Raw genomic sequence first — 24008 nt, forward strand, 5'->3', positions numbered from 1 at the left:
TTCTCCAGGAGGTGTCTCCGGGAGGTCGGGTGGGCGAGGAGACCGCCCCGTGGGCTCTGTCCCCTTCCCCGCCTCTCTGCACCTCCGCTCCCGCCCCCACCGCCCCTCACCTTCGCCCCCTCCCCTCTCCACACCCCCGCTCTGCCCCCTACCCTCCTCCCCTCCGCCCCTTCCCCTCCTCCCCTCCGCCCCCTCCCCTCCTCCCCTCCGCCCCCTCCACCTCCACCCCTCCCCTCTCCGCACCCCCGCTCCCGCCCCCACCGCCCCTCCCCTCTGCCCCCTCCCCCCTCCACACCCCCGCTCCGCCCCCACCACCCTTCACCTCTGCCCTCTCTCCTTTCCGTGTCAGTTTATGACCTTCGTCCTGCACACCGTGGTGCGCGGCTTCTACCACTCGGCCTGTGGAGGCCTGTACGCCGCTTGGTGAGTCAGCCTGGCGGATGGCCTTCCCGAGGGCTCCCCTTGGCGCACCCCTCCCCAGCCTCCGTCCCTGGAATGCTGGCGTCTGTGGCGCTCCTTGGTAAAGACCCTGCCTGCCAGTGCTAGAGATGTCAGAGACGCGGGTTCGATCCCTGGATGGGGAAGATCCTCCAGAGGCAGGCATGGCAACCCCCTCAAGTATTCTTGGGCTTCCCTGGTTTCTCAGTCGGTAAAGAATCCATCTACAATGCGGGAGACCTGGGTTCGATCCCTGGATGGGGAAGATCCCCTGGAGGAGGGCATGGCAACCCCTCCAGTAGTCGAGCCTGGAGAATCCCATGGACAGAGGAGCCTGGGGACTCCTGTGGTTCACAGGGTCACAAAAAGTCAGACACGACTGAGCGACTTAGCAGCAGCAGCAGCAGCTGCAGGGTAGGTGAGGATCTGGAGGTGGTCCAGCTCATTGCCCTCTCCCAGCTCCCTAGTGACGGGGAGCTCCCTGCCTCCAAGGCAGCCCTCTTGGGACGACTCCACCGTCAGAGCGTCCTCCCTTAGGGGCAGCTGACATCCTTGGTTTGGCCCTGCATCTCCCTCCATAACGCCCGCTCCCCTTCCCGCAGTGGCCCCTCTGCCCCCGTCAGCCCTGCTGGAATCTCCAGACCGCAGTCTCTTTGCCTCATAACATGCCTGCTTCATGTGGGGCGACCTCCCCTCCCCTGGCACCGCGTTCCCCTTCCTCTGTGGCTTCTGGTTTCCATGCCGAGTGTCTCTGCTGTCCGTGTGATGGGGAAAGAGGGGTGACGACACCCTAACGGCCGTGGAGCGCTTACTCCACGGTGGGTGCAGGGTGAGACGCTGACCCCCTCCCTTATCCAGACCTCGGGGCAGCTGCACCTGGGCCAGAGGTCACCCTGGATTCCGCATGCTCATTGCTCACAGCCCAGGTCATGCTCCACGCTCCGCAGACGCCACGCGTGGCCCTTCTCGGCATCCCTGGCGATGGCACGCGCGTCCTGGCTCGTGGCTGCCGCCGCCTCCCAGCAGCCTCCCCCATCTGCCCTTGCCTCCCCGGTATTTCTAACGCAGGAGCTGTCCCGTTAGGACATACATCTCTTCCCATCTCTCCACGGCTGCCTCTCGTCTCACATTGAGAAAAAGCCAAAGGCTCTGTTATGGCTCAAAACGTCCTGCCGGGGGACGTCCCTGGGCGTCCAGTGGTTAAGAATCTGCCTTGCGGTGCAGGGGATGTGCGTTCGATCCCCGGGCAGGGAACTGAGATCCCAGAAGCTGTGGAGCAGCTCAGCCCCACGTCACGACCGGAGGGTCCGTGCGCCACAGTGAAGCACGCAGCCAAGATCCCGCGAACCCGACCGAGACCCGCTGTAGCCAAATAGATAAATATATTAACATAAATGAAGAGACTCCACAGGGTCTGGCCCCCGGGGGCCTCTCCCTTCCCTCCCCACCGCGCTCACCCCGTCTCCCGCTGCAGCTGCCTCGTGCTGCAGAAACCTCGTGCGCCTCTTCCCGGCTGGTTCTTCCCCCAGACGTCCACCAGCCAGCTGTCGCTCCTTGCTCGGGGCTTTCCCCAGAGGCCTCTTCTGAGCCTTGCCCACCTCCCTAGAAGCACCCCCTGCTCTGCTCACCTCTGTTCCTCAGCACCGCCACCTTCTGACATGCGGTGCTTTCTTGGTTTTCGGCCGCACCACGCGCGATCTTAATTCCCTGACCAGGGACGGAACCTGTGTCCCCCTGAAGTGGGAGCTGGGAACCCGAACCGCTGGACCACCAGGAAGTCCGCACTACGTGTCTATCTCGCCTGTTGTGTGATCACTACCCAGCCACCCAGAATGCCACCTCCAGCTCTGGTTCTTTGCTCTCTCTCCACGCACCTAGAACAGTGCCTGGCGCATGGTAGGAGCTCAATAAGTAATGTGTCAGAAGAATAAAAACAGCCCAGTGAGGTTAGCACTCTCCCTGTTTTTAGGGAAGGAAGTGAAGTTCAGAGAGGCTGAGTTACTTGCTGTTATCACACAGCCGGTGGTGGTGGTTTAGTCACTCAGTCGTGTCCGACTCCTGTGACCTCATGGACTGTAGTCTGCCAGGCTCCTCTGTCCGTGGGCTTTCCCAGGCAAGAATACTGGAGCGGGTTACCATTTCCTTCTCCAGGGGATCTTCCCGACTGGATCGAACCCTGGTCTCCTGCACTGTAGGCAGAGTCTTTACCAACTGAGCTTCGACGGAAGCCCATCACACAGCTAGTAGGTGTCAGAAACCGGTTCTGTAGCCTTCAAATCATAGCATATACCCTCGAGGCCAGGGCATATGCAGAGAGCCTGAGACTTTTTAAAAGTTTTTGCCGTGCCACTTGGGATGGAACCCTCGCCTCCAGCCCTGGGAGCGCGGTCTTTAGCATTGGACTGTCAGGCCCATCCTGAGCCGGAACTTTTAACCTCTGCCTTGCCTAGTGGACAGAGCGTGATGTCCAGGGCTGGAGGACACAAGCTGGGCTGGAGAGGGGCGCGCGCCCCTCACGCGGGGCCCCCTTCTCTTCGGCAGGTACCCGTCCAAACACTTCGGGACGCTGACGGGCCTGCAGTCCCTCCTCAGTGCCGTGTTTGCCCTGCTGCAGCAGCCGCTCTTCATGGCCATGGTGGGGCCCCTGAAAGGAGAGCCCTTCTGGGTGAGTGGCAGGGGGCGTGGGGGCCATGGGACCCCCCTGCCTGGGTGCAGCTGAGGAGCTGGGGGTGGGGGGCTCTCGCAGGTGGTGGAATCTTTCATTCTCGTCTCAGCCAGGAGGCACCGTGGAGGTCGCTCATCTGGGGGTTCCCAACTGGTGGTCGGTCAGACCTCCTTATAGACGCCCCAGCCTGGGCCCAGGACGCTGTAATAAGCTCCCAGGTGACCTGGGGATTGGCCCAGTCCTGATCCAAGGCAGGGACCTTCTCTCCTAGAAAGGGCTCCTCCAAACCCTCTGAGCTCAAACACCCCCCATGCTGGGGCACCAGCTGTTGGTCTTGTTGGAAAGGCTTTTCCTCGCTTTGAACTGATCCCACCTCCCTAAAACTGACATCTGCCCCAGGGATCCACGCACTCCCCTCAACCCTCCCGCCAGAGCATGACAGCCACTGTGTCCCGAGTGCTCACCAGGCGCTTATAAGTACATCAGTGCAGTTCAGTGGCTCAGTTGTGTCTGACTCTTTGCGACCCCATGGACCGCAGCACGCCAGGCCTCCCTGTCCATCGCCAACTCCCGGAGTTTACCCATACTCATGTCCATCGAGTCAGTGGTGCCATCCAGCCATCTCATCCTCTGTCGTCCCCTTCTCCTCCTCCCCTCAGTCTTTCCCAGCATCAGGGTCTTTTCCAGCGAGTCAGTTGTTCGCATCAGGTGGCCAGAATACTGGAGCTTCAGCTTCAGCCTCAGTCCTTAGTGTATTTACACTGAACATGGCCACCATGGCCCAGAGGATGGGGGATGTAGACTCGAGGTGACTGGCCCGTGAGCCGCCCCGTGAGGAATGGGGTGGGCTGTGTGCAGGGTCTGAGCGGGGCCTCCCGGGCCTCCTGCCCCCGCTGCACAGGGCACCCACACTTACCCGCCACCACCCTGCCACGGGACCCCACTGCCCACGTCCTCAGAGGCCCAGGCTCCCAACCCACACCAGGTCATTTGGGCCCTGGTGTCAGGTGGGGTTCAGACCCGGCTCTGGAGCTTTATGGGCATCCCGTGAGATGCTAGCAGAGAGCGGCTGCCCACAGCAAGGGCTCGCTCTGTGTATCTTCCGGCCCAGAACCAGTACCCCCTAAAGGAGATCAGTCCTGAGTATTCACTGGAAGGACTGATGCTGAAGCTGAAACTCCAATACTTTGGCCACCTGATGTGAAGAGCTGACTCACTGGAAAAGACCCTGATGCTGGGAAAGACTGAGGGCAGGAGGAGAAGGGGATGACAGAGGATGAGATGGTTGGATGGCATCACCGACTCAATGAACATGAGTTTGAGTTAACTCTGGGAGTTGGTGATGGACAGGGAGGCCTGGCGTGCTGCGGTCCATGGGGTCGCAAGGAGTCGGACATGACTGAGTGACTGAACTGAACTGAACTGCACTGCACTGAAGAGGACCCGGGGTGCAGATGGCTGCCTTCTCCTCCATGAGGGAGGCTGAGTGGCCCCCGAGGGTGAGGAGGGTGGACAGATTGCCTCTTTTTTCTCTTTCTCTCTCCCGGCCCTGCAGGTGAATCTGGGCCTCCTGCTCTTCTCACTCCTGGGGTTCCTGCTACCATCCTACCTCTTCTGCTGCCGTGCCCGGCTCCAGAGGGCAGATGTCGCCTGCTGGGGGGGGCCCCTGAAGACGCACGGCGGCCCCAAGGTGGCAGCCTAGGCCCCCCGAGTCCCGGGCCTGGACCACAGGCGGCCGTGGCCTGCACAGAGGCACTGTCTCTCCCTGTGACCTCCGCACAGCGCCAGGGACCACGGATTTATAAATAACGGGAGAAGTTCTATTTTTGTGGGGACGTGTGGAAAAGAAAGAAAAAAAAAAGAAATCCCAAAGCCATGCTCCATTGACCGAAGACGCCCCCTGTGCCAGGATCGCACCTTCTCGAGCCTGGGGTTGGAGGGCCCAGGGTGCAGCCCTGCACTTCCTCTGGGCCTCGTCTGAGGAGCCTACCTGCTGGTGCCTTCTGGGGGCCTGTGGGGTCAGCGAACAAGTGACCCCTCAGCTGTGCAGGGCCCAGGGTACATGTGATCGCGTGTGGAACTCCCTTCTCCTCCAGGGAAAGGGGCCGAGGTGTGCCGGTCGTGTCCTGAGGCCTCGGCTTGGGAGCGAAGCCCCTCCTGGGGCCTGAAGGGCAGGTTCTCTCCCTGACGCTGCTGCCTGTAGATCTCAGAGGAAATAAAAAGGGAAGTGAGAGACTGGCTGCGGTGTGCCTGCCTGTGTCTGGGGTTGGGGGGGGGCGGTGTCTTCCCACACCTCCATCCCCCTTCCTCACCCAGGCTCAGCTGGGCATTAACTAGGACACTTAAGGTGCCAGCCCATCCACCCCCAGCTGCCTGCCTCAGCTCCTTGTTATTTGCCGTGCCCTGGAGCGGGTGGAGGTCCTGCCCTCTGCTCCCACCCGCCTCCCCACTTCTCAGGGTTTGGGGTACATCTGGCAGGGAGGTTGGCCTTTCTCCCTACTGACGATCAAGGCTTTGGAAAAAATGCTAAGGCGTGCCTCTTGAACTTTCTTGTCATGCGTCTCTGGAGGTCTGTTGAAAGTAACATTTTTTGGGGGGCGGGTGTCGTGTTTTATCTTAAAACTTCATGCAAATTTCGAGCTTCATCTTGTGCTATATTTATATTTACTTTCAGGAATAAAGGGAGACTTTAAAAGTTACCTGCATCAAGGGAAGACACCGTCTTTGAGGGCAAGGGGCCTTCCAGGAAGCTATACCTCATTTATCCCACTCCTGCCTCTCTTTCTGTCCTGGGACATAAACCTGGAACTCACAGAGGGGAGGGACGCGGCAGGGAGGGGCCTGTGTGTCCATGCTCTGCCTGTCCCAGCTACACAGGCCCCTCACTGTATCCTCACCCTAGAGGTCGGTGTCTCCGGGTCGTTTTGTAGAGAGAGAAAGGCTCAGACAGGTTAAGGCACAAGACCCAAGGCACAGAGCTGGCAGGTGGTGGGGCTGGGCGTTGTGGCTGCTGAGTGCGAAGCTCAGGTCTGCCGATGCAATCAGCAGAATCCAGGAGGTTCTGAGATTTGTCAGCCCACCTCTCTGCTGCCCTCTCAGGGCGGAGAGGAACCACAAAGGCCTTATGTACCACCCTACTCCCAAAAAACCTAGGAGAACCCCGAAATAATGGCCGTGGAGGACAGTATTGCAGAGGAGGCCTCCCTTTGTCTGCAGTTCTCTTTAGAAGCGGATTCGGTAGCCTGACTCCACCATCTGACGGATGTCCAGCGGGGTCTGGAGACGCGGCTAAGCCACACGGCGCAGCCCTGGCTGCTCACAGCCCAGGCTCCTGGCTTCCCACGGTGTCCTTTACGCAAAGTAGGAAACCAGATTTGGACCGCATCCGCCAACGGGTTGGACGGGCTCCCAGCAGCCTTGCCTGGGTCTCGCTCCACTCTGTGCCCGGGGACCTTGACTTTCCGTCTGGAGAGGGGCGGGCGGAGGGAGCCGGGCTGTGCGGCCCGCACTCTGCGCTCCGCAGGCGGCGCTGCGTGGCTGCGGCTGGGACGGGGTTGAGGGAGCCAGGGGGGACCCCACACCCTCCCTCGACAGTCCCTGCCGGCTCGTCCGCCTCTCCTGGGTCGTATCTCCAGACCCCTCCCCTAAGACAGCCCCGTGCCCCCCGACCACGGCGCCACCGACCCTCGAGGCTGAAAGAGGGGGCCTCGATCGCGCCCCCGCCCCTGCCCAGAGGGCGTGGGACCGGGTGGGGGACGCAGGCAGGGATCTCGGCCTCTTGGGGTGGGGTGTCTTCTCGCCCCGCGTCCCCGGGGCGGGGGCGCTTGGGGAGGGGGCTGGCGGGGGGCGGCCGTGAGCTGGAGCCTGTTTGTCGCGGCGCCGCCGAGTGGAACAGATGGCTGGGAGGGGGGGAGAGGGTACGTGGCGGGGAGGAGGAGGCTGCGGGGGCCGGGGGCTGAGGAACGCGGGATTTCGACGCCCCGAGTCTCCCGGGAGAAGCGCCCCTCCCCACCTCTTCCCAGAAAGAGGGGGCGGGCAAGCGCCTGCCCTTTCTCCCCCCCCCCAAGACCCCCCCCCGCAGACCCCACCGTCCCCCTGGGGGCGCGCCCCTCATCCCCGGGACCCCCAGAGTGGGCGGCGTCCAGGCCGCCGGGACGCAAGGGTTAATGGGGGTCCCCACCCCCGCTCCGAGGGGCGAGGGGGCGGCGGGACGCGGGGCGAGACTTCTGGGGGGAAATGTGCCAATTGGAACGTCACGCAGATGAGCTGAGGTGGGGGCTGGGATCGGGGCACAGGGCGGGGGTCGGTGGGCGAGGGACCCGAGGGGCGGGCTGGGGGCTCCGGCCAGGGCAGTGATGGGGACCGCCACGGAGGCCCGCGGGTCTCTGCAGAGGAGGCCGCCCCCCGACCCTGCGCCCCAGAAGAACGAGGCTCTCCTCGGGCGCGACCCTCACCGCGGCCCCGCCCCGTCTGTCTCCTGCATCCTTCTCCGCCCCTATCTGCAGCATCACCCCTGTCCACGCAAGAGTGTTGCCCGTGGCTTCCGCCAGGATCTAACTTTTCTCTCTTTGCTTTCTCCTGTCTGCCCCCCTCCCTCGGGACCACCGCACCTCCGAGGAGCTGTTTCTCCGCCTTCAGAGACCTTCCTAACCCAACCCCACGTGTTAAAATGCAGATTCCAGGGCTCAGGGAGAAACTGGTCCAGTGGGTCTGAGGGGCTTGAGAACCTGCGTCTTAGCTGTTTCCCACCCGAATCTGATAGGAAAGACCTTCACTTTCAGAAACACTGGGCAGGGACTGGGAAGCCTGGATAAGCCTCCCTCAACGGCCACTCGCAACCTCTCTTGCAGGATCCTGCCCTCCCCTCTGCTCGGTGTAGTCACCTGGGCTTCCAGGGGACAAAAAGGTGCCGGGAAGGACAGAAGGAAGCAGGGAGGGAGGAGGAAGGAGGAAGCAGCGAGTCTGTGCCTGCTGCTCCCTCTCTGAGCTGTGCCTTCCTTAGCCTTCCTCTCTCTGTGCCCGGCCCTCTGCCGCAGCGGGGAGCCGTCCTCAATCAGGCCACCAGCCTTGCCTCACTATCTCCCTTCCCTTCCCCACCTCATCTGAAGTTTCTAGGAAGGCCAAAGGCTCCTGGGATGGGCCGTTTGGGTCTTAGGAGGGAACGGCAGAGCCCGAGTCCCCACCTCCCCAAGAAAGAGGCAAAAGCACCCCTGGGATTGAAAGAAAAACCAGAGGAGGCGGGCAGGGCTCGGAGAAAGATAACAGCAAACAGATGGGTGGCCTTCAAGGGCCTTGCACTTACTCCCCACGACAACTCCCTTTAGGCAGGCGCTGTCGCCCCCAGGTTGTAAATGCAAAACCAAACGAGGGATGCTCAGAGAGGTTAAGTGACTTGCTCAAGGTCACACTGCAAGTGGGAAAATAACTCGGTCATTCACACTTCTACGTCTCCCAGAGCCTTTCTCAGGAGGTTGCTGGGAGGTGCCCCAGGCCTGCCCTGCCTGCCCTACCTGCCCCACCCCCGGGGGCTGTGGGGACAGGAGAGGGGACCGTGCAGAGATGAAAGGGGAACATCTGATAAGTCTGGCTGGAAGCATTAAAAATTCATCTAGAAACCTGACCCCGGCTGGACCTTGGGCCTACCACCTGGACTGTCCCCACCTGGCGGCCTCTCAGAGCCTGATGGACAAATGTCACTTCCACAGGGTCCTGGGAGCCCCCTCCCACCCTCACCCCGCAAGTCTTTGCCTTTCGTAGGAGAGGGGTTCTCTCATGGATTTGGGAGCTAACATCGGGAGTCAGCAGCTCAAAAAGCAGGGCTGACAACCCTCCCCCCACTCTGAGTGTAAGAACCTTAGAGGTTTAAGGGCTTACGGACCTTGTCATCTGGTGTCCTTCTCTGCCTCTCCCCACCCAGGCGGAGAGATGCTCACACTCAGGTTAGGATTCCTGCGCCTGACTGTGATACCCACAGTGGCCGGTAAGGGGCAGCCACCTCCTGGGAGCCGGCCCTAGCCTGAGCCTCTCCCAGCAGCTTTGAAGGAGGAGAACAGAACCCCACGGCTAAGGTCAGCAAGATGGAGATTTGGCCTTGGGGAGGGGCTCTGGACTCTGTTATCTGAGGCAGGGGGCGAGGGTCCCATGTCTGGGGAAGACTAAGGAACTTTAGGAGAGGTGCAAAGTGGATTTGTGGTGTTCACATTCATGGTAATGGAGGGCCCACATGGCGCAATCTTTCCAGCTGGAGTGAAGGTGTCGGGGGGAGGGCAGGAGAGGAAAAGATAGAAAGCGAGGACCGGACGCTGCAGGGCCTCCGAGGCTTTGCTAAGACATTTTATCTTTAACTTGCAGGGGAACAGGGAGCCCGTGGTACGTGCCTGAGTAACACAATGACATAATGCGAGTTCTGGTCTGATGGATCTGGCCAACATGGGCCCGTGGAGTGGGAGGCAGGGAGAGATCGAATGCAGGAAATCGGGAGAGGAGGTTACTGCTATTTTCTTCCACATTCTAGGCATGAGGTAATGAGGAGACGCATCAGGCAGGGAGCCGGGGCTGTGGGGGGGCGGGAATGGGAAGGAAGGGCTGGGCGGGGGCTGCGGGGGGACCGGGTGGGTGAGCTGATGGGAGATTCAAGGAAGAAACGGAGGAGCTCACCGCCATGGGTGTCGGGCAGCCGGAGAACACAGAAAGCAGGGAACACGGGCTGGGGGTGGGCACTCGGTGGGGGGGGGGTCCAGGAGGTTCCTCTCCGGGCTGGGAAGTGTTGCACAAACCCCCTCCCCTCTCTGAGTGGGCCTCCACTGCCCTCCTCGGAGCATCCCTGGGGGGTGGACCGGAGGGCCTTGCAAGGCCCTCCGGTCTCAGAGTGTGGGGCTCAGGCTTATCTGTCTGTGTTGTCTGGGGAGGCTGGGGTCTGGGCATGTGAGATCTCGGGGTGGTCTCTGTGCGGGCACTCACGGGAGTGGCTGTGCATGCCGTCAGTATTTGGGGTGCATCTGCCTGTTTGTGGGGCCCGTGGGTGTTGGCGTGCCTGCACGTGCTCTCTCTCGCTCCGCGTTGGTGCAAGTGTGTGTGAGCGAGCGTGTGAGCGTGGGTGTACACGTGATGGGCGTCCGTGGGTCTGTCTGGGCGGGTGGGGGCGGGGGTGGGGGAAAGTGGCCTTGCTGTCGGCTTTCTCCCGAGGCTCACACACCCCCCTCGCTTTCACCGTTCTGAAATAGCATCTGGACCAAAAGCCCATGAATATTTCACGACGATAATTCTGTGACCTGGACAGCCTGCTTCTGATTTACCAGCATCCTCCCCCCTCCCCCTCCCTGCCCAGGCCCCAGTGGTCTCTCCTCCTTCAGAGCTCTTGCAGGCTGGCCCCCTAAGCCCACTCATCAGCCTCCTCAAAGCCAGCATGACAGGCGCCCCCGTGAGACCCCAGATTCAGCACTCTCCACTGCACCCCAGCCTCACACCTTTATCCAAAGTCTGCCTGCTTCAGGCCTCAGATGGTAACTCCTGTTCCATCCTCCGCTCTCTGCCAGCCTTCTGGGACCCCTGGCCAAGGCCACAGGCCCTCAGTATCCTTAAGCCCTGGCACCACGGTATCCTCTTTCCATCCCCAGCTTCCAAGTTACATTCTTAACCCTAAATTTAAACCATCCAAGTCTCCCCCAATTGCTTCTGGCAGACGAGACTCACCCAAGTCCTCAGCCAAGGCTCTCCCCTTTCCCTAGCCTCTCCTCCACACACCGGAAAGAAGAAGCTTCTCATCATACCTCAAGTGAGCAAGACACCCCGACTTGGGATTCTCATCCCTCTGATCACTAAAATCCCTCGGCTTTTCCACTAACCCTCTTGGAGAACTGCCTCTCTGACCGGATTCCTCCCTGATGTCTTCTGCCTCACAGGAGCCAAGGGGAAAAGCCCATTGGCCTACAGGGTTGCTGTGTATAGCTGTGCAGGTTGCACTCTGCACAAGGGCTGAGTGTGAGCTGAACTCCAGCTTTTTGCTGTTTGCTAAAGTGTTTGCTGCAGTCTGAAGCTGTGTCGCCCTAAGGAAGAGGTGTCTTTTTCAGGTTTACCCAAAGCCATGTTTGGGCTGGCTGTGACCATCGCTGCCCATGTTATCACTCCTCCTTGCAGGGGAAAGTGAGATGCTGCTTTTTCCTTCCTGAAGGAACAGGGCCTGGGAGATAACCATTAGCCAGGCTGGAGGCCTTCCCCAGGTCTGGCTTCATCGGCACAGACAACTCAGGGTCGGCTGCAGCCGCTTCTCCTGGACAGATGAGGAGGCGAGGTGTGATCAGCACACTCCTGGCTTTCGGATTTCACCTGACCTGCCCGGGGCTCCACAGTCACCCACTTCTTCCTCTGCCTTTCAGTTTCTTCTCGTAGGGGAAACAGCAGGAAGCACTTGGATGCTGTGGAATGGCTCCTGACTGCTGTCTAACTCTCCCGGCCCCTGAAAGCGTGATGGTTCTAAGCCCTTCTCCCACTTTCGAGATCCTGAGCCAATAAACTTTACAGGAGATAAAATAATAGAATTTTTTAATAAACTTTTTTCCCCCCAAAACAATGTCTGTTGATCTTCACCACACAGGGGCCATGGTGGAGAGGAACGTTCTCTCCAGGCACCCTCAAAAGTGTCCAGGGTAGACTTAGGAGAAAAGTATTTCTCCAGTGTCGGGAAGTTGAGGCGAGGGGCGAGGATAAGCAGAGGCCTGGGGCTGGCCTGACGTCCCCCCAAAGGGCTCCGGGGAGCGGCGCCCTTCCCGGAGCTTACGAGGGCTCTGCTGGTGGGCGCTGCTCCGCAGACAAAGCTCCTCTCGAGTCTACCATAGGCGCTGGAGGACGGGGTCCGCGGCGGCCCGGGGTGCCCACTCAGCCTCGGGATGGGCACGGGTTGACGGCCGGAGATGGGGAGAAGACCCTGGCCATGTCTTCGGGTGGCTGGGCCACCAGATGTGCGCCTCGGGGGCTGCCATCAGCCGGCGGCCCGGGAGGCGGGGAGAGGTGGCCGGATCCCTGGGGATGCGAGGCACTGGGAGAAGGCAGGCCGCCAGCCCGCGGTGGGGACTGGAGATGGAGGATGAGGGGCGGGGGTGGGGGGCCGGGGAGACGCTGGCTGCTTCAGTCTCAGCACCGCGGTCAGAGGCGGTGGGGCGCCAGGATCAACAGGCAAAGCAGCGGGGCGGCGAGCCCGGGAGCGCGCGCAGGGGCGCGGGAGTCCGGGGGCGCCTGGCAGGCGGCGCCGGGGCACGTCTGCTCGCCCCGCCGGTCCTCGCTGCCGTAGCCGCCCCAGTAGTCTTCCTCGGTGGGCGCGTCGCCACCCGGGCTCCCCGCGCGTCCTCGGCGGGCAGGTCGCGGTAGAGGGTGGAGGGGTCGGCCGGCGGTGCCCCGGCCTCGGCCACCCCGTACAGGTGGTTGGAGGAGCTGTTGGCGCGCGCGCGGCCCCCGGGCCGCGTGGGCGCGGCCGGCGGGCAGGCCTGGAAGTCGGCCTCGCGGAGCGCGCGCAGGTCGCGGCCCCGGCGCTCGGGTGGCGAGGCGCACGTCACGTCGGAGCTGGACACGCGCGCGCGCTGGAACCAGGCCCAGAGCGGCCGCGCGCGGCAGTCGCACGCCCAGGGGTTGGCGTTGAGCCGCAGGAACTCGAGCGACGGCAGGTCGGCCAGCGCCTCGCCGGGCAGCGAGGCCAGGCTGTTGTTGAACAGGTAGAGGATGGTGAGGCGGCCGAGGCCGCGGAAGGCCGCGCGGTGCACGCCCTGCAGCCGGTTCCCGTGCAGCAGCAGCCGGTCCAAGCTGCCCAGGCCGCGGAACACGTGCTCCGTGAGCAGCCGCAGGCGGTTCCCGTGCAGGAAGAGGTGGCTCAGGTTGGCCAGGTCCGCGAACAGGTCATCCTGGGGCGGGCACGGGGGAGAAGAAGACGGATGAGTGTGCCTGAGCCGGCCTCGGAGGGCGTTAGGGAAGGGCGGGGAGCAGCGTGGCAGACCAGGAAAGGGTCCGCCTTCTAGAGTCCTGGGTTCGAATCCTGCCTCCTCTAACCTACTTGTGTGGGGAAGGCAGTGTAGTTCTTATAACTTTGGGGTGCATCAGAATCCCCTGCGGATCCCTGATCCCCGCCCCGCCCCCCAGTTCCCGATTCAGCAGGTCTGCGGTTGGGGTCGGGGCAGGAGCCCTGCGATGCTGCATGTCTTCACGAGTTCCCAGGTGACGGAGACGCTGCAGGTGGGAGGGCCTCACTTGGAGACGGGAACTTACGATTTGGTTGAGCATTTACCTTGTTTCATTTCATCTGCACATCTTACAGACTTCCTGACTCCAAATCCTGGCCCTACTATTAACTGACCCTTGAGCAAGTCACTCAGTATCCCTGTGACTCAGTCCTTCGTCTGTAAGATGTGGTTAAATGAAACAACAGGTATTGATATATGGGGTGGGCATTGCCTGAGTTAGCCATTATTGTGAACTTGGCCAGCAATATGTCTCCTCATCCATAAAATGGGAGTGAGTGTACCTCCTCCTGGGTTTGTTCTGAGCCTTAAAGAAGACAATCCACGTGCGGATGAGATGGGTGAAGTCCGGGTTTAAATGCAGCTTTGCCCTCTTTGCAGCTGCGTTACCTTCCCCAAGTTATTTAGCCTGTTTCCTCAGTGTGTATAACTCAAAAGAACAACTCTTTCAGCAGACTGAGGGGGGGGGGGTTACATGAGATCCGGTAACCATGTGGTACCCAGTCAGCACACAGACCACCATCAATAAATTATGGTTATTATGACAGTGGGGGCTTCCTGGGTAGTCAGTGATAAAGAATCCACCTGCCAACGCAGAAGACAAACGTTCGATCCCTGGGTCAGGAAGATCCCCTGGAGAAGGAAATGGCAGCCCACTCCAGAATTCTTGCCTGGAGAATCCCAGCCTGGTGGGTTACAGTCCACAGGGTCACTTTAGCTACTAAACAAGAACAACATTATGACAACAGGGTCTTAGAATTAGGTCCCATCCCCTGTCCTTTAACAGAGGACCTTCCTGGAGCCTGAAAGTTCTGCTACTAGGCTGGGACATTAAGGGGACCATGTCAGCTCCACCCCACAGGGACAGAGGGGCTGTGCCCCCTGCCCAAGGCTGGAGAGTCTCTGAATCGGATCCTATTAGTGCTGGAAGGGCCCTGACTGTGGTTCCGGGAGGGGAAGGGTGGGGTGGGTGTGCTCCATGGAGGGGAGCTAGCAGGGGCCTGGGCTCTGTATTTTAGCCAGTTCACCAAGGTATTGGTGATGGGCAACCTGGTTAGGGAGTGACTGCTTCTGGGTGCACCAGCCCAACCTACCTTTTTTTTTACAGAGAGCACGGATACCCAGACAGATGAAGGGCTCGCCAGAGAGGCGGCCAGAGCCCCAGTCCTGAGGTACCCCACCTTGTGGAAGACACCACTGTGGTCCGCAGACACAAGGGGTCTGGTTCTGGGGGACAGGAGCATCCTACACCCTCAAGCCAGCTCCCCCTGGATTCCCGGTTCCTGGCAGTGGCTTTACCACTGAGATGACCCCCCCACCCCACCGCCAGGCGCCGGGTCTCAGGCTCTCAGGCGGGGGGCGGGCGATGACTCCCAACCCACACTCCCCCCCCCACCCCGCCTCCACCTTCCTGTGCTCCCGCGTTGTCTCGCCCCCTCCCATCTGGCTTCCGCCCTCTCCGCTACAGGAACCGCGGCTGCCAAGAACCCTCCTCTCGGCCGCACCGAGATCCGCCCCCCTCCACCTTGAGGCTCCCTGCCGCCGCCCCGCCCCCTGCCCCGCTCAGGTCTCCCTCCAGGGGCCTCGAGCCTGGTCCAGCGGGCCCTGGCGTCTTTGTCCTTCTCTTCTCGGCTCCCCCAGGGCGGGGGCTGAATGCCTTCCACTAAGGAACACCTAATGAGCATTTCTCTTTTTAATGGAGCGTCAGCAAGAGTAAGATGGACCCAGAGATGCCGGGTCCAAGGATTGATATGGGAGGGAGGGGTACAGAGGGCAGAGGTGATGGGCACTTAGGAAGCTTCCGGACGTCCGGAAGGGGCGACCCAAGTTCAGAGACCCCAGGGAACTCAAGCACCCTTGACCCGCAGCCCGTTTTCCGCTACAGAATTCCCTGAATCCAGTCTCTTTGTCTTTCCCCCCGAAAGTCCTGCCCCTGCCCTTTCTGAAACCCAGCCTTGGGGGGTACCCGCCGCCCCCGCCCGCCCGATCCAAGCTGTTGCCGAATCCCACTGCCACTTCCTAGGCTGCAGCTCTCAGATGCAGCCCTTCCCCTCCCCGCTGTGAAAACGGTTCTCTGTGCATTAATAAGCTCTTGACTTTCACAGCCCTCGCCCTCCCCCACCACCCTCCCTCTCACCCCCTCCCTCTGGGCAGAGAGCATCTGCTAAAGTCATCCTCTTCCATTTCGGAAAAACCACATTTCTCTCGCAACACCCCCACCCCCCCGCCCCGCCCCGCCCCGCCCCGCCCCGCCCCGGCCGGTTCACAGCTCTCTGCATCCATTTGGAATCTCAGCGCAGTGTCCCTGCCCCCTTCCCTGGTCAACATCCTGTTCTTAACCTTGCCTCTCCCCGGTCCAGCCTCCAATCAGCTGCTGGGCTGGTGTGACCTTGGCAGCTGCAGGCACCTCTCTGAGCCTAAGTTTTTTTTTTTTTTTTTTTAACCCCCATCGGTGAAACAAGGGACTTGAGGTCATTGATCATTAAGATCCATCCTCATCTGATATTAATGAGCAAGAGTCCTGGAATGTACCTCATTCATCCAACAAAGCTGGCTGAGTGTCTGCTCTGTGCCAGGCACCCCCACGGACGGCTTCACCCATCTACCCCGGGAATCATCACCATCATTTGCGTCAGCAGCTGAGTAACCGAGCGCTTACCATGTGCCAGGCTCTGTGCTACACAGATCCCATGTAGTAACCAGATCCTCAGAGCCCTGTGAGGCAGAAAATATCCTCCCCCTTTCAGAGGTTAGGGGAGGGAGGCTCGGAGAAGGCAAGTGGCTGGCCTAGTGCAATGCCCAATAGGAAGTGCCTTGCAGACGTGAACTCTGGAGCCAGGCCTCCGAACAGCTGCACTCTGGACTGAGACAGACCCGAGTGATTCTAGGCTGTGCTGCTCATGGGCTGAGCAGCCTTTGACGGGATGCCTTAACTTCTCCGAGCTTCGGTGTCCTTAGCCATTGCGTGAGAGGAACGATGCTTACTCTGGACAGGGCTTCCCTGATGGCTCAGCGAGTAAAGATTCCGCCTGCAATGCGGGAGACCCCAGTTCGATCCCTGGGTTGGGAAGACCCCCTGGAGAAGGAATAGGCTACCCACTCCAGTATTCTGGCCTGGAGAATTCCACGGACTGTATAGTCCATGGGGTCACAAAGAGTCGGACTGACTGAGCGACTTTCACTTCACTTCATTGGACTGGGCATGCGGAGCCCTTTTCAAGCAGCATCCCTTTTAATCCTCACAACAGACTCCTGGGGTTTAGGGCATTGTCCCTGATTCACGGATGGGTCCGTTGAGGCTCAGAGTGGTTAAGTAACTTGCCCAAAGCCACAGGGCAAATGAGATCTGCCTGATGGAAAGACTGCTCTTTTGTGGCACGCAGGCTGCTCTAATGATTCAAAAAAGGGTCGGTGTGTCTATCACTCAGTCCCACTCCAGTAGGAATGGCGCTGCAGGAGAGCAGGGAGCCTGTCCTCGGTCACGTCTGAAGCCCTGGCACCCAGGACGCAGCCTGGCGTGTGCTCAGCGGTTAGCTGTGAGCAAGGCGCCTGCCACAGGCTGCCTCAGGGTGGGACATCAGGGAGAACCCTCGACCCCGTTTCCAGCTCCACCACCCTCCTCCTGAGATGCTGTGGTCCTCTTCCCTCCACCAGCGCACCCCTCCTGGGTGGCCCGGCACCATCGCAGGTCACGCCTGCACCGTAGGGACCTCACCCCCACGCGTGCGCCCCACCTGCCTGTGGCATCTCCCGGGCTAGTCTCTCCGGGCCATTCACAGGCAGAGGCTGCCTCCTTCCCATTTGTGAAGGGCCAGGTATTTCCTTCCCATGACGCCTGTGCCATTCAGGCCAGGGGCGTACAGAACCGGCATGCCCCATTTTAGAAGAGCCCAGCACCCCTCAAGGTGCCCCCTGCCCAGGTCGTTCCTGACCCCTGGCCCCAGCTGCCATTTGTGATGGCGGGTCAGGCTTTGACGACCAAACTGATTCAGCACGGGACTTTACAAATACGAGTTCATTGACTCGTTACAGCTGTTGATGGAAGGTATTCTTTTTTTTTTTGGAAGGTATTTTTTTTACTAGTCCCATCTTAAAGTTGGGAAAACTGAGGTTCAGAGTCAGGGGCACCAACTTGCCGAAATCAAGTTGGAAAATAACAGAGCAAGGATGCAAACTCAGGTCTGCTGACCCTAGATTCCCTAACCTACTGGAGTGCAACTGGATGGTAGAGACACCCAGCTCTTTTTTAATCGTTAAAAAAGATTTAATCATTAAAAGATTTGATCATTTTAAAAGCCTGCATGGCATAACCGACATATATTGATAAGGAGGTCAGGGTCTCAGTAATAGTGGTTGTCGCACTAGTAATAATTAGCAACAATAATAATCATAGTGCCCATATATTGATGTGGCCCTGTGCTAAATTTTATTTTCTCTTATTTGGCTGCACCATGTGGCACACAGGATCTTAGTTCCCTGACCAGGGATCGAACCTGTGCACCTTGAAGGGTAGTGCTAAGTGTTAAGCACTGGACTGCCAAGGAATTCCCTACATTTTAATCCTTACAAAACTTCTTAGATCAGTATTGATATGATTAAGTAGTATCATGATTGCCAGAGAGGAAATGCACGTGGAGAAAGGTTGAGTAATTTGTCCAAAGTCACATGTGCTCCAGGATTTGAACTCTGGTCTGGCAGATTCTAAAGCGTGTGCTTTCAGAAATAAGCCCACTCTGCTGCTCTTATGAGTGCCACCGCCCCACACCTGGTCAGACCCCCGTGGAGAGTTCTGAGTGATGAGAACAGCCTGAAATGTCATCAGATCACGAGGGTTCGCGCTCCTCGGGTCTTCCTGGTGGTGCAGCCTCAGAAACGTCATTCTGTGCCCCTGCTCCCCGCTTGCTGTGAGGCCTGTGAGGCTGAGATCGCGCAAGTCCCCAGGCACTGGGACAGTGTTTACGAGACTTTCGGACAAAGTCTTTGGGACCCTCGGTCTCAGCTGCCTTATCTGTAAGGAGGTGTGAACAATCCCCAAACAGGGCTGCAGAAATGAGATGAGGTGACCAAGTTAGGAAGGAAACCGTGAGGTGCCAAGTTAGGAAGGAAAAAAAAAAAAGGAGTGTTCTGGCACCCACCCGTGGTCTCAGCAGAATCCTTGAAGTTGACCCATATCTTCAGGATAGGGCCCAAGATGAGCCATTTCACCGAGACCAGTATTCAATGAGGCGGGTTTCTCTTTTTAAAATAGTATCTTAACAAGCATTTATAGCATGCTTACCGTATGCCAAGCCCTATCTTAAGTGCTTTACAAATTATTCATGCACTTAACGCTTCTGAAATCCCTAGGAGATGGATGCTATGACTACTCCAATTCTACAGATGGGAAAACTGAGGCTCAGGGAGGTTATAAACGTCACACACTTGTAAATGACGGAGTTGACACCTGTAAAGTCCTTAGCACAGCACCCGACACTTAGTGTGCCCACTAATGGCTTGTTGTTTAGTCACTAAGTCCTATCCAACTCTTTGTGACCCCATGGACTGTAGCCCGCCAGGCTCCTCTGTCCACGGGATTTCCCAGGCAAGAATACTGGAGTAGGTTGTCATTTCCTTTTCCAGTGGATCCTCCCGACCCAAGGATCGAACCCACGTCTCCTGCAATGGCAGGCGCTTTCTTTACCACTGAGCCACTAGGCTGAGGGCTAGTGGGCTGCTACTATCAGTATTTATGCAATAAATATGCTTGCAATGCAGGAGACCTGGGTTGGGAAGATTCCCTGGAGGAGGGCATGGCAACCCACTCCAGTATTCTTGCCTGGAGACTCCCATGGACAGAGGGGTCTGGCGGGCTACAGTCCACGAGGTCACAAAGGGTCAGACACGACTGAGCAACTAAGCACAGCACACGGAGTAAGAATAAAACACAACATACTTTCCCAGCGCACGATCTATTTTACTTCCTGTCTCTCCCCGCCCCTAGACTGCTCTCCACAAAGGCAGGAGTTTCCTCTGTTAACACTGCCCTTTTTTCACCAGCAAGCACTTACTTGGTGCTCAATAAATGCTGGATTACTATTGCTATCGTTACTGTCACTATCAGCATCAGATGCGCACGGTGCTGGGCAGTCAGGCCCCAGCCCGGGGTGAGGAAGGAGAAGGGCCGTCCAGGTGGGTGTGGGGAGAGGGTCGCAGCTGGAAATCCAGAGGCCTGAAACTGAGAGGGAGGCTTTTCTCCTCGGATGGTTTGCAGGGCCTGCTATTGCTTCCTGGGGAAACAGTGGGAGGACTTGACTGTCAGACAGTCAGCATAAGAACAACAGGGAACAATAGATCAATAATAACAACAATAAATAACAATTACTGTTATTCCTTCCTTTTTCTGAGCATCCATTTCCCAGCAACCTCACAGCTCATCACCCTTTATTGTCTCCTTCTCCCATTGCGCTGAGACAGTAGGTTTGGGGGGATGGGATCCAGGAAGGGTAGGGTTTCCCTTGGTCTCGGCACCCAGTGAGCGGGAGCCTCCTGTGGGGTGCCAGCTGCAGTGGCTGTGCCCTCCGTGTCCCCCTGCCCGTGACGTGGGAGGGCGTGTGGGTGGGCGAGAAAAGCCGCCACGATGCCCCTCCGGGCTGCACTGCCCGCGAAAAGGCAGAGTCCCCCGGAGGCAAGGGGGAGAGGAGAGATCACGGGAAGAGACACACACCTCCACCCAGACAGACTTGGGGGGGTGTGTGTGGAGTGGGCGCGTGAAGGGAGACAGACAGAAGAGGCAGAGGCAGACAGACGGGGGAGGCGAGTCAGTGAGCAAGATGGAGAGGGGCTGCGAGGGAGAGACAGACAGACAGCTAGTCAGACGGGGAGTGGGGAAGCAGAGAAAGATGGAAGGGGACAAAGGAAAACCCTGGACCAGGGGGAAGAGCAGAAGCCTTCAGAGGGGAGCGAGATGCTGAGAAATGGAGGGAGGGGCTTAGACACAGAAGGAGGGGCCGGGACAAGGAGGGAGGGGGCGGGACACAGAGGAAGTGGACGAGACACGGAGGGAGGGGCCGGGACACGGAGGGAGGTGGTGAGACACGGAAGGAGGTGGTGGGACACGGAGAGAGGGGGCGAGACACGGAGGGAGAGGGTGGAACACGGCGGGAGGGGGCGAGACACGGAGGGAGAGGGTGGGACACGGAGGGAGGGGGCGGGACACGGAGGGAGGGGCCGGGACACGGAGGAAGGGGCCGGGACACGGAGGGAGGGGGTGAGACTGGGACGGAGATGGTGAGACACGGAAATGCTGAGCAATGGAGGCGCTGGGCGCGAGGTAGGGAGGGTCCCGGGGAGAGAGGCGAGCAGGAGAGGACTCCCGTGTTCGCGTCTGCGCGCGCCAGGCGCTCACCTGTAGGTGGACCAGGCTGTTCTCCTGGAGGTAGAGGTACTGCAGGCTGACCAGGCCGCGGAAGATGGTGCCGGGCAGGCTGCTGAGCTGGCAGCGGTAGAGGTGCAGCGACTGCAGCCGCTCCAGGCCCTGGAAGGTGTCGGGCTCCAGGGAGCGCAGGTGCCGGTTGTCGCCCAGGTCCAGCTCCTCGAGCGCCTGCAGGTGGCGGAAGGTGCCCGGGTAGATGGCCGAGAGGTTGTTGGAGAAGAGCCACAGGGTGAGCAGGCTGGGCCCGAAGGAGCCGGGCCGCAGCGCGCCGATCAGGTTGTTCTGCAGGAAGAGGCGCTGCGTGCCGGGCGGCAGGGCCCGCGGCACCGCGGAGAAGTTGTTGGCCTGGCAGCTCACGGTGGGCGGCGCCGGGTAGCAGGTGCAGAGCATGGGGCAGCGGGCGGCGGCGGGGGCCGCGGCCAGGAGGAGCAGCAGGACGCAGGCCGGGGGACCTGCGAGCAAATAGGCGCTAGGCGGGCTGCCCGGCGGGGGAGGCGGGGGGGCGGTTAGCAGACCCCGCCCACCTACCGGAAGAGGACCTGCGGGCAGACGGGGAGGTGGGGGATGGGAGGGGGTGGGGGCGGGCGTTGGGAAGGCTGCCAGGGGGGGTGCCAGCCGCAGGCCCGCCGGCCCACCTACCCCTAAGCGGACCTGGGCCGAGAGCCTTGCCTTCCTCGGTTGGGGGAGGCTGGGATTCGGGGTGCAAGAGTTGCAGGAGGCCCTGGTCACTTCCACGGACTTCCCTGGTGGCTCAGATGGTAAAGCGTCTGTCTACAATGAGGGAGACCCGGGTTCGATCCCCTGGGTGGGGAAGATCCCCTGGAGAAGGAAATGGCAATCCACTCCAGTACTGTTGCCTGGAATATCCCATGGACAGAGCAGCCTAGTAGGCTATTGTCCATGGGGTCGCAAAGAGTCAGACACGACTGAGCAACTTCACTTTCTGGCCACTTACACTTTTGGAGGCTCCCGGTACATTAAAATAAATGCTCAGAGGACACTCTGATTATGTTGAAAGTTGTTTGGTGAAGGGCATCTACTTTCCTTCCCGTTTTCACTGTGGTGGGTCTGGCGGTGACTCTGGTCTTGGGCCAGTCGTCAAGAGTGGCCCAAATGTCAGGTGAGGACCAGTGCTATGTGGGCCGGGGGTTGGGGGGCAGCCCTGTATGACGTTCCATACAGCAGGGGTCCCCACCGAGGACCTAAGGCCTGATGATCTGAGGTGGAGCTGATGTAACAACAGCAGAAATTAAGTGCACGACAAGCCTAACGCGCTTGCATCATCCCCAGACCACCCCCTCTCCTGGTCCGTGGAAGAACCGTCTTCCATGAAACCGTCCCTGGTGCCGAAAGGGCTGGGGACGGCGGCTACACGGGGCTTTAGCAGCAGCCCTGTCCTCTCCGCATTAGATATGCAACACTCGTCCCCTCTTACGAAAACCAGAAGGTCTCCAGGCATCATCGCCAGTATCACCTGGGAAGAAAAACTGACCCCATTTGGGAACAGGTGGAGCTAAACCGAGTGAGTCTAACGACCTCTGGCCCCCTGGTGACCGCGGGCCTCCTTCCTCACCTCTCCACTCTGGTAGGGCTCTCAGGGGCCAGGGGCAGGGGGTCTCTCCCTGCGGCCAGCAGCCACCTGCAGGAGAGTGGGGGTGGGTGTCCTGGAAGAAATGCCGCTTCTGGGCCCTGCCCGGGCAGAATCAGCGCCCCGAGGGGGACAGCCCAGGAACCTCACTTTACACCCCAGGCTCTTCTTCAAAGTAACTTTAAAAAAATTGTTTTTTTCAAAGTAACTCTTGAAGCTTGGCTATGATTCAGACAGAGAGGCAGGCCCAGGGACTTGGGGGCTAAAGAGTCACGTCTAGACCCCCACGCCCCTGAGTGCCAGCGGGGCGGTGGGCCCCTCGCCCATCCTGACCCTGGCCTTCTGACACTGACCCTCACTGCAGCTGAGGAAGTTCTGGAGCCACCTTGACCTCTACCCTTGATCCTGGCTTCCCGACGACTCTTGGGATTTTCTTCTGGCAGGTTTTGCAGCCCCCAAAGGCCAGATGCTTATCCTCTGGGCACACAGGGAAAGGGCACCCTCTGCTCCAGGCAGTGTGCTAGGCCTGGAACGGCCGAAGACCTGCTCCCTGGGACGCAAGGATCTGAGATCCTGGGCCCTGGGGTGGGGGGGAGAGACTGAGGGGGTCCATGCCTTCTGCTGACCCCAGGTGTCAGAGGCGTGAATGCGTGTGTGAGCCAGGTGCTCTGTACATGTAGCACTCCTGGGCCCGGGGTGGCACACGGCGCGCACATGAGTGCACACGGCACACACACACAGGGTGGCATACGGCACACACACGGGGTGGCACACGGCGCACACAAGGAGTACACACGGTGCACACACGGAGTACACACGGTGCACACACACAGGGTGGCACACGGCACGCACACGGAGTGCACACAGCACGCACACACGGCACACATGCGGGGTGGCATTCGGCACACACACACACAGGGTGGCACACGGCGCACACACGGAGTGCACACGGCGCGCACACACGGGGTGGCATACGGCACGCACACACGGCACACATGCAGGGTGGCATTCGGCACACACACACACGGGGTGGCACACGGTGCACACACGGAGTGCACACGGTGCACACACATGGCGTGGCACACAGCACGCACGCAGGGTGGCACACGGCATGTACATGGAGTGCATACGGCACACACGAGGTGGCACACGGCACACACATGGAGTACACACGGCACACACATACACAGGATGGCACACGGCACACACATGCAGGGTGGCACTCGTCACACACGGAGTCCACATGGCACACACACACAGGATGGCACACAGCGCGCACGCACACAGAGTGGCACACAGCGCACACACGGGCGCACACACGACACACACACGGGGTGGTGCAGGGCGCACACACGACGCACGCCCCGGGACGGCACACAGACCACGTGCATGGCGCGGATGTCAGGAATGCTTGGTGAAGCCTCCTCCCTGGAGGATGGCAAAGGCGCGGTCGTCCCCGGCTCCCGGCCCCCCGCGAGCGTGCAGGTGTGCGCCTGCGGCCCCCCGCGTGTGTGAGTGCCGGGCCCCGTGCGTGTGTGGGCCGGGTGTGATGTAATACTCAGTGACACAGCCGCCGCTGTTCCATTCGTTCACACCACCTCCGCGCTGCTGGCCCTTCTCACCCCTCCCCCGAGCGGCGTTTCACGATCACTCTCTCCTCCCGGGGTTTCTGGGAGCCACGTG

At 60.0% G+C, this 24008-nt stretch overlaps 2 protein-coding genes across 7 annotated transcripts in view; one reads left to right on the plus strand and one right to left on the minus strand.

The window, feature by feature from the left end:
- The window catches only part of SLC43A1 (solute carrier family 43 member 1), a 30374-nt gene extending 25033 nt beyond the window's left edge, over nucleotides 1-5341 (plus strand). For 4 of the 6 annotated variants that reach the window (XM_070383312.1, XM_070383311.1, XM_070383314.1 and 1 more), the window contains 3 exons: nucleotides 350-423; nucleotides 2980-3103; nucleotides 4659-5341. In XM_070383312.1, coding sequence (XP_070239413.1) covers nucleotides 350-423; nucleotides 2980-3103; nucleotides 4659-4912 — 452 coding nt within the window. In that variant the 3' untranslated portion in view covers nucleotides 4913-5341. Of the gene's footprint in view, nucleotides 1-349; nucleotides 424-2589; nucleotides 2682-2979; nucleotides 3108-4658 lie in introns of those variants that run through there. The other 2 variants (XM_070383316.1, XM_070383315.1) reach the window with 2 other exon arrangements.
- A 6328-nt stretch (nucleotides 5342-11669) lies between these two features.
- On the minus strand, nucleotides 11670-23716 carry RTN4RL2 (reticulon 4 receptor like 2). The gene is given in 5 exon segments (XM_070383241.1): nucleotides 11670-12432; nucleotides 12435-12993; nucleotides 20711-21215; nucleotides 22311-22376; nucleotides 23676-23716. Coding segments are annotated over 5 exon segments (1359 nt in total). The 3' UTR covers nucleotides 11670-12244.
- Between the last annotated feature and the right edge of the window lie 292 nt (nucleotides 23717-24008).

This window comes from Bos mutus, chromosome 15 (genome assembly GCF_027580195.1).
Source record: "Bos mutus isolate GX-2022 chromosome 15, NWIPB_WYAK_1.1, whole genome shotgun sequence".
Classification (NCBI taxonomy): domain Eukaryota; kingdom Metazoa; phylum Chordata; class Mammalia; order Artiodactyla; family Bovidae; genus Bos; species Bos mutus.